Here is a 10556-nt window from a genome sequence, read left to right on the forward strand (position 1 = left end):
ACATCACTAGGGACAGTTCTGAAATAGTTGATAGACAGATGAAGCTTGTTTGTGTCTTTAAACCAAAGACACTAGATATACAATGACGGTACACTCATATTACTTATGAATGGGAGAAAGTGCAACGTGCAGTATGGCAGAATTAGTCCTCCCTTCTAAGTAAAAGAACCAATCACCACTCGGTAAAGTCATCGCGTCACTGCAGCTGCTGTTAGAAGCTCTGGTTCCTGAGACACATGCTTAGGACTACACAAGCGCATTGGCTCATCCAGCCTGAAATATTTGCTTTTTAACATACAGTTGCAAGAATAAGTATGTGAACCACTTGCAGAATCTGTGAAAATGTGCAAAATTTTAACAAAATAAGAGAGATCATACAAAATGTATGTTATTTTTTATTTAGTACTGTCCTGAGTAAGATATTTTACATAAAAGATGTTTACATATAATCCATAAGACAAAAAAATAGCTGAATTTATTCAAATGACCCAGTTCAAAAGTTTGTGAACCAATACTGCGTGTCATTACCTGGATGATCTACGACTGTTTTTTTGTTGTGTGATGGTTGTTCATGAGTCTCTTGTTTATTCTGAGCAGTTAAACTGAGCTCTGTTCTTCAGAAAAAATCTCCAGGTCCCAAAAATTCTTCAGTTTTCCAGCAACTTTTGCATATTTGAACCTTTTACAACAGTGACTGAATGATTTTGAGATCCATCTTTTCATATGGAGGACAACTGAGGGACTCAAACACAACTATTATAAAAGGTTCAAACATTCACTGATGCTTCAGAAGGAAACACGATGCATTAAGAGTCGGGGGTGAAAACAAATGCAGGAAAACTGAAGAATCTGCAGTACCTGGAGATTTTTTCTGAAGAACAGAGCTCAGTTTAACTGCTCAGGACAAACAAGAGACTCATGAACAACCATCACAAAACAAAAAAACAGTCGTAGATCATCCAGGTAACCACAAACAGTATTAAGAATCAATGGTTCACATACTTATGAATGTGGTTATTTTAATAAATTCAGCTATTTTTTTTGTCTTTTGGATTATATGTGAACATCTTTTATGTAAAATATCTTACTCAGGACAGTACTAAATAAAAAATAACATGCATTTTGTATTATCTCCCGTATTTTGTTAAAATTATTAACATTTTCACAGATTCTGCAAGTGGTTCACATTCTTGCAACTGTAAGTAACAACGTTTGTGGAACAGTTCGTCTCAAAATGTTTTGCCTGTTTGAAATATGTAGTTTAAATCTGAGTGTGTCAATCAGTTTTTGAGATTTCAGAATTTCCCGATTCAAATAGATGGGACTTGCCCAAAATAGCTGGCGAGTGCACAGACTTTCCTTGAAAGGGACTTTGCTTTAAACTCAAAACAGACATTTTTTTTTCAATATTCACACCTGGCCTGTGTTTTCTTTCCCAGCCAATAACTCTGGCATTAGTAAAAGGCAGATCACAGATTTGGTGGATCAAAGCATCCAGATCAACACGCACTGCTTTGTGGTGACAGCTGACAACCGCTACATCCTGGCGTGTGGTTTCTGGGACAAGAGTTTCCGTGTTTACTCCACCGAGACAGGTGCGTGTGTCTTTTGTGATTTTGTATGTCAAGTAACAAATATAAAATGCTTTCACTCTTTGTGCTGACCTGGTCACTCCTCATTCAGGGAAGCTCACTCAGATCGTGTTTGGCCACTGGGATGTGGTGACTTGTCTTGCGCGATCTGAGTCCTACATTGGGGGGGATTGTTACATCGTCTCCGGCTCACGAGACGCAACCCTTCTGCTGTGGTACTGGAGCGGACGACACCACATCATCGGAGACAATCCCAACAACAGTGAGCACAATGCTTTTATCCAAATGAGCCAGTGCACATGAGCATTGATTTGATTAACACAACTCTGTGTTCACCAAGGCTGCATTTGATCAAAAATACAATAAAAACAGTAATATAGTAAAATATTGTTATGATTTAAAATAACATTATTTTCATATAATTTTAAATGTGATTTATTCCTGTGATGCTTTTCAGCATCATTACTCCATTCTTCAGTGTGCAGAATATGAAAAGACAATGCAGAAAAGCTGAGCGCATGTGGTGAAAAAGATTTGCTGTAGTTAAAATTAGGAGATAAAATATAAAAGCAATAGAGCAAAGCACTGAGCTGTAAGCAAGAGCGAAGCAGGAAGAAAAAAAAAAAGTAGTGTGTATAATTTCACATACATGTGACATATTTTAATATTTATTTGACCTGTATCGAGATTAAACTACAAGAAAAATGGCCTCTAAAGTTCTTTCTAAATATATTAACAAACATGGTTAATTTTTTCTCCTCATTATTCCATTTTTTGTTGCATACTTGCATACCTTCTTTATCTCATCCACAGTTAATGAGTTTTAATTATGTGGCTCTTAATAGAGGAGATTTTTAAGATAGCCTGAACTTCTGTTGTTTTGTAGGTGATTATCCAGCACCTAGAGCGGTTCTGACAGGCCATGACCATGAGGTGGTCTGTGTGTCAGTGTGTGCTGAACTGGGACTCGTCATCAGTGGGGCCAAAGGTCAGTCTGAGAGGAAGCAGTCTGAATATTAGCTTATCTGAAATGAGCTATTTTCAGACTAGTATTGGTTTGCAAGAGATATATATATATATATATATATATATATATATATATATATATATATATATATATATATATATATATAAACCCATTAGGGATTAAATACAAACCCGATTGCAAAAAAGTTGGGACACTGTACAAATTGTGAATAAAAACAGAATGCAATGATGTGGAAGTTTCAAATTTCAGTATTTTATTCAGAATACAACATAGATGACATATCAAATGTTTTAACTGAGAAAATGTATCATTTTAAGGGAAAAATAAGTTGATTTTAAATTTCATGGCATTAACACATCTCAAAAAAGTTGGGACAAGGCCATGTTTACCACTGTGTGGCATCCCCTCTTCTTTTTATAACAGTCTGCAAATGTCTGGGGACTGAGGAGACAAGTTGCTCAAATTTTCTAATACAGGCTTCTAGTTGCTCAGCTGTCTTAGGTCTTCTTTGTCGCATCTTCCTCTTTATGATGCACCAAATGTTTTCTATGGGTGAAAGATCTGGACTGCAGGCTGGCCATTTCAGTACCCGGATCCTTCTTCTACGCAGCCATGATGTTGTAATTGTTGCAGTATGTGGTCTGGCATTGTCATATTGGAAAATGCAAGGTCTTCCCTGAAAGAGACAACGTCTGGATGGGAGCATATGTTGTTCTAGAACTTGGATATACCTTTCAGCATTGATGGTGCCTTTCCAGATGTGTAAGCTGCCCATGCCACATGCACTCATGCAACCCCATACCATCAGAGATGCAGGCTTCTGAACTGAGCGCTGATAACAACTTGGGTTGTCCTTGTCCTCTTTAGTCCGGATGACATGGAGTCCCAGTTTTCCAAAAAGAACTTCAAATTGTGATTCGTCTGACCACAGAACAGTTTTCCACTTTGCCACAGCCCATTTTAAATGAGTCTTGGCCCAGAGAAAACGCCTGTGATGTGATCTTCTGGATCATGTTTAGATATGGCTTCTTTTTTGATCTATAGAGTTTTAGTCGGCAACGGCGAATGGCACGGTGGATTGTGTTCACCGACAGTATTCCTGAGCCCATGTTGTGATTTCCATTACAGTAGCATTCCTGTATGTGATGCAGTGCCGTCTAAGGGCCCAAAGATCACGGCATCCAGTATGGTTTTCCGGCCTTGACCCTTACGCACAGAGATTGTTCCAGATTCTCTGAATCTTTGGATGATATTATGCACTGTAGATGATGATACAGGGTTCCCACCTGCCTTGAAAGTTCTTGAAATTACTTGGATTTCAGACACATGAATTCAAGGCCTGGAAAGTACTTGAAAACAAATATTGGTCCTTGAAAGTGCTTGAATTAAATTTGAAATTTTGTGAAAATTATAACACGCCCCTCTTAGTCCTAGTATATTTGTTTTGGAATATTGTTTTGGAACCAAACAGATAAATATATCAGGAAAAATAATTACTATGGCAGTCAATGGGGGGCGAGATCTGTTTGGTTACTGACATTCTTCCAAATATCTTTCTCTGTGTTCAGCAGAACAATGAAATTCAAACAGGTTTGGAACAACTTGAGGGTGAATAAATGATGACAGAATTTACATTTTTGGGTGAACTAACCCTTTAAAAAGTCAGAATTTCTTGAGTATAAAGCCTTGTGTCTTATAAAATCAGAATTGTGATATATAAATTGTAATTCTGATTTTTTTTTTTTTCTTTTTTTTTTCTCAGAAGTGCTCATTTATATCTCTCAATTCTGACTTTCTTTTCTCAGAATTGCAAGCTTATATCTAGAATATATTGTATATATTCTGACTTTAAGCCACAATTACGATCCATATACTGTAATCCGTTTTTTTTTCACTCAATTGCAAAATGTATTTTTATAATATTCTTTCTATATTATAATGTTTTTACTCAAGTAATGATTCATAAAAAATGAAAACCAAAATTAGTATGGATTAATTGTTAACATTAGGTATAAGAAAGCTGCAAATGGTTTTAATATATTTCCAAAATTAATGTACAAATGATTTTGGACCTCTTACGGGTTAAAATGGATGCAAATGCAATAGGAGGATTAAAATGTTATGTATTGTAAGAGGTCTTTCATGACGCTCCATATGTGATGTGAATTTGATAGGTGCTTGATATAAAATAAATGGTGCTTGAAAAAGTCCTTGAAAGTCCTTGAATCTGGTGTTCATGAAAGAGTGGGAACCCTGATGATAACTTCTTTGATAAATTTTTCTCTGAGAAACTCCTTTCTGATATTACTCCACTATTTTTCGCCGCAGCATTGGGGGAATTGGTGATCCTCTGCCCATCTTGACTTCTGAGAGACACTGCCACTCTGAGAGGCTCTTTTTATACCCAATCATGTTGCCAATTGACCTAATAAGTTGCAAATTGGTCCTCCAGATGTTCCTTATATGTACATTTAACTTTTCCGGCCTCTTATTGCTACCTGTCCCAACTTTTTTGGAATGTGTAGCTCTCATGAAATCCAAAATGAGCCAATATTTGGCATGACATTTCAAAATGTCTCACTTTCAACATTTGATATGTTAATTGTAAATAAAATAACTAAGTTTATGAGATTTGTAAATTATTGCATTCCTTTTTTATTCACAATCTGTAGTGTCCCAACTTTTTTTGGAATTGGGTTTGTACATCTTAAATGTCTGTGTTTGCTGTCTAATGACAGAATTGAGCTGTTTTTGATGTTTTGTTTTACAGAGGGGCCATGTTTGGTGCACACCATCACAGGAGATTTACTGCGGGCCCTCGAGGGCCCCGAAAACTGTCTCCAGCCCCGCCTGATCTCTGTGTCCAGTGAGGGCCACTGTATCATCTACTATGAGAGAGGACACTTCTGTAACTTCAGCATTAATGGAAAACTCCTGGCACAGATGGAGATCAATGACTCCACACGTGTAAGAGGAGACATACAGTACATGTTTAAACAGAAAAAAATACATTCATGCAAAACAGTCTCTATATTTATCTTAACTTCATTTTCCCCCAGGCAATTCTGTTGAGCAGTGACGGTCAGAACTTGGTAACAGGAGGTGATAATGGTGTTGTTGAAGTCTGGCAGGCCTGTGACTTTAAGCAGCTGTATATTTACCCCGGATGTGATGCAGGCATCAGGGCTATGGACCTATCCCATGACCAGAGGTGAGCACACCTGTACTAAAATGAATGCCGGGATGACAACATTCAAAAGTTTCATGATATATACAGTGCACAGCATAAATGAGTACATCCCCTCTGAAACTTCTGAAAGTCAGCAATTACTCAATTACTTAGAAGACATGTTAGGGTTCTTTAGAGATATAATGTTTCAGCAAGTCTGCTTAATCAATTACCAAAGAAGCATGTCAAAATTATTCCGGAAAATAAGATTTTCTTATCGAGGTGATAAAATGTTGTGTAGCAAAAATGAGTACACCCTCCTAAAAGTTACTAAATAAAACGAAATAAAAAATTTCTGGTGTAAGTTTAAGGCAACAGGTAAGTATGCTGAACCAAAACATTTAAAGAGAAGTAATTTCTTGACAATTAAAAGTGTTATATAGCCCACTGAATCATTTTCAGACTTAATGCTGACAGCAATGGAAGCACTTGGGAGAGAACTATCAGGAGGCTTGTTTCTGAGCACAAAAGAAGACAGTGGGGCAAGAGGATTACCAAATCATTGTTTTGACTGTGAAAATATAGCAAAAGTAACACAGAAATTTAAAAAACAATTGATTTGTGACAAGGCCCCTGAAATAATCAGGCCTTCATTTTAAGCTTTCATTTAGTGATGAGGGATTTTTGCTAGACAAAGAGCAGGAGAAATACCAAGCGAGTGTCTCAGAGCCAGCAAAAGCTATTAAAAGAGTGACTGTTTATCTCACAGAGTAAGATGCAGCCTGCAGAAATGACATGCATGATTGTTGTTCTCACTGGAACTACCTACTTGTAGCCAAAGCACAATAAAGTCAGTTAGCCATTTCCAAAGCCCATATTTACAAAATATAGATTCTGGGAATCAATACTCTGGTCTCATGAGACCAAATCAATCATTTTGGATCTAACAGCATCAAAAATGTTCTGGTGTTGCTAGAGGAGGAGTACAGTGAGAAGTGCCTGGTTCCCACAGTAAAGTTCAGTGGTAGTAAAGCTCTTATACAGGGATGTATGAGTGCTGAAGCTGTGAGGGAGATGTGCTTTATCAATGCTGTAATAAATTCCCACACCACTGTGTAATTTAATACACAAACTTGAAACAGAAGATGTTACCCTTTCCTCATTCCCTGCATTATTGGGCATTTTTTCAACATGACATTGAGGATATGCATTCTCCCATGGTGAAAAACCTTCTGTGGACATGTATTGCACTCAATCTTAATACCTGTGGGGGATTCTGTAGAGTCGAGTTGAGCAACACTCCCCATTAAAGATCATGGCATTTAAGGAGCTCATCATCCAGGAGTTAAACAGGACAGATGTGACAATTTGTCATGAACTTGAACACTCTGTGCCAAGAAGGGTCAGAGCAGTATATTCAAAATTATGGAGGGCATACTAAGTACTAGAATATTATACATTTGTTGAATTAATAGGGTGTACTCATTTCTGCAATCCTTAATTTAAACAAAATTGGCTAATTTACTTATTTTATGGCTATTAATGACATATATTTCTCAGGTTTTATTATGTATATGTTTAATACATTTTAGTTTTGCCATCTTTCCATGAATTGTATTAGTGATCATAAAGAAAATACAACTTTTGTATTTGTTCAGAGGAGGTGTACTCATTTATGCTGTGCACTGTACATATGCACATTATACACACATACAGTACATACGTTAGGGCAGTCATTTCAACAGTTTATTACATTTAATGATAAAAATTAACATATAATTCATTTAAAAACAATTATAGTAATATATTGTGAGTACATACACACACTAATGATTTAATGATAAATATATACATGATATAATCTATTTATGTATGTATGTTATGGAAATTTATAATTTTTTCAATGAATGTATTTTTATATATATATTTGCAGGACTTTGATCACTGGGATGGCGTCGGGCAGCATTGTGGCGTTTAACATTGATTTCAATCGATGGCACTACGAACATCAGAACAGATACTGAGACAGAACAGAGAGACAGAGACAGGAGGAGAGAGGGACCTTGTTTAGGGCTCGCAGATGAAGCAGTGAGAAAGGTCGAGTTCATTTCCTGCTAGACAGTTGATGGTGTCCCTGTAAGTTCAGGGTGGAGTTAAACCCAGATGAAAACACAAGACATATCTCTAACGTTACTTAGACCTTTAGGGTTGTCCTTCACTCCCCACATACTATGATGAGTTGCCTAAAGTCCTTTTGTCTGCAAAGATCTTCGTAAAGGATCGAAGCCAGGAGGACAGCAGGACTGGATGGACTGTACCGCAGTTCCCTGCAGAAGAGGCTTTGAGATAAACCACCAACAAAACAGATTTTTCGGGAGGGTTGAGGGAGGGGAGGGGTTCTGGGATGAGATTAAGACGCAGCGGTGAACTTAATCTTTGTAAATACAAACTGCAACAGCGCAGTTCCTCACAGCAAGGGGATAAAAATCATACTTCCCGCTTGCTCTCTATTACGGAAGATCCCATCACCTTTAATTTATTAATGACTTGCTGTAAGATATTGTGTAGCTCCAACGAAATGATGATGAAGGCCTGCCGATTCACAGGGAGGAAGTGAACTGATCTGACAGGAAACAAGCTTCTCTTTCCTCTTTGTATATTTGGTAATTGTTTTGTCATATATGTAAATATTGTGATGGTTAGGAAAGCCAGGCATGTAAGCGGGCCATAAAAAAGAAAATAAAGAGGAGAAAAAGCAACAAAAAAAGAAACCCTCCCTCACTCACACGTTTCATTATTTATGAGAGAAAAAAAAAATATTAATGTTAAAGTTTTTGTATCAGACACTTTGCACCGATAACTTCCCATAATTTATCAATGTATAAGGATTTTTTTTTTTTTTTTTTTTTTTTGGGGTTTGGTTTTTTGGTTTCCTACCATATTTAGGCCCATTCTCCATTATATAATTTGTGCATTGATGTTTGTTGTATTTAAATAATATTATAATCATATGTGATGATTACGTTGTACAACCACAGCCACAGTAAGCAATATCCTTGTAGCCAAGAGTGACTGCAGAAACGCAGTTTAACACGTGGATTAAGATATTTGAGATCCGCATACACGCATACTGAGACATTTTTTTTCATCCCCCTCTTTAAAAAGTGTGAGAGAAAAGAGTGAGAAGAATATTTTTTCAATCAGCAACACTATGATACTGAAATATAGTCGTTTTACTACAGAGGTGCAATTACTAGTCAGCTGGAAGCTTAAACGGAGTTCAGAAATGAATAAATTATGCAAATGATTTGTTGATCTGCCTCGTCATTGGCCATTGGATGTGAATATAGATGAGACAGTGGTGCATACATAACATGCAGGTCTGTCTCAGTGTAGGTGAGTGGTCAGTACTGTATATTTGATTTGATTTGTACATTTGCTAAATATCTTTTGTTCATTTATTTTGCAAGATGTATCTGATCATGATGATTGCATATAATTTTAATTTATTATTTTATCTTATTTGTCTGCATCGTTTGTGGAGAGGAGAGGAATAGTTTATTGGCAGGAAGTAAATAATGGATGATTTATTCAGATTCAGATGTAATTTTTAAATTCAGTCCCCACCTGCTGTTTCATGCATTTGCTGCAACTTGAATAAGCCAGAATCTCACAGGTGTCTCAAAATGTTTAAATATTAATTCATGCCAATATATAGATCAATAACTGTAAAATAAAATTGTTTCCTTTTTGTCGTATTTACAATAAAACAAGCCAAAACATCTTTTTGAGGTATTTGTGTTTTTTTTCTTCTTAAACAACTTGTGACAGCAGTCCTGATTTCAATGAGGTCACATACTTTTGCTTTTTTATGATCTACGCGTTTAAACCTCTTCACAATAGCTTACTGTGAAACCATTTTGAATCAGTTTCAGTTTTGTCCGAAAAGAATACATTCATGTTAATGGCATTTAGTGATATCAATTACAGTTTAATGAAAACGCCTGCTGTTGTTTTGGGTTGCTTACACAGCTTTGCAGACATCAGACTTCAAGCAGAGTTTTTGCCAATTTAAACTATATTTACAAATACTGTATTTATTTGGTCCAATATATTTTATTGGTTAGTCTTTTACAATCCAGCATGTTGTGACTGGCTTGCAAAAAAGTCACAGCTAAGAATTTTTGGTTCCCAGAACGTAGTTTTTATGGTTTGTTTTTGGTTAGCCAGGAAAGTTTTCTTAACGTTCCCAGTTTTTTTTTGTTCCAAGAACGTTATTCTAACGTGAAGCTAACGTTCTCATAATGTTAATATAACGTTTCCAGAACGTTAGTTTTTGGTTCCCAGAACGTTATTCTAACGTGAATCTAACGTTCTCATAACGTTAATATAACGTTTCCAGAACGTTAGTTTTTGGTTTGTATAACGTTATGCTAACGTGAATCTAACACTCTCATAACGTGCATATAACGTTTTCAGAACTTTAGTTTTTGGTTCCCAGAATGTTATTCTAACGTAAATCTAACGTTCTCATAATGTTAATATAACGTTTCCAGAACGTTAGTTTTTGGTTCCCAGAACGTTATTCTAACGTGAATCTAACGTTCTCATAACGTTAATATAACGTTTCCAGAACGTTAGTTTTTGGTTTGTATAACGTTATGCTAACGTGAATCTAACATTCTCATAACGTGCGTATAACGTTTCCAGAACTTTAGTTTTTGATTCCCAGAACGTTGTTCTAACATGAATCTAATGTTCTCATAACGTTAATATAATGAACTGGATCTGTATGGTCACCTATACC

The 10556-nt window shown here is 36.3% G+C and overlaps 1 protein-coding gene across 17 annotated transcripts in view; it reads left to right on the forward strand.

The window, feature by feature from the left end:
* The window catches only part of nbeaa (neurobeachin a), a 162906-nt gene extending 153373 nt beyond the window's left edge, over positions 1-9533 (forward strand). For all 17 annotated transcript variants that reach the window (XM_048181554.1, XM_048181545.1, XM_048181549.1 and 14 more), the window contains 6 exons: positions 1440-1595; positions 1684-1854; positions 2479-2580; positions 5351-5547; positions 5640-5791; positions 7683-9533. In XM_048181554.1, the coding sequence (XP_048037511.1) occupies positions 1440-1595; positions 1684-1854; positions 2479-2580; positions 5351-5547; positions 5640-5791; positions 7683-7773 (869 nt within the window). In that variant the 3' untranslated portion in view covers positions 7774-9533. The remainder of the gene's footprint in view (positions 1-1439; positions 1596-1683; positions 1855-2478; positions 2581-5350; positions 5548-5639; positions 5792-7682) is intronic.
* Positions 9534-10556: the final 1023 nt, after the last annotated feature.

This window comes from Megalobrama amblycephala, linkage group LG2 (genome assembly GCF_018812025.1).
Source record: "Megalobrama amblycephala isolate DHTTF-2021 linkage group LG2, ASM1881202v1, whole genome shotgun sequence".
Lineage (NCBI taxonomy): Eukaryota > Metazoa > Chordata > Actinopteri > Cypriniformes > Xenocyprididae > Megalobrama > Megalobrama amblycephala.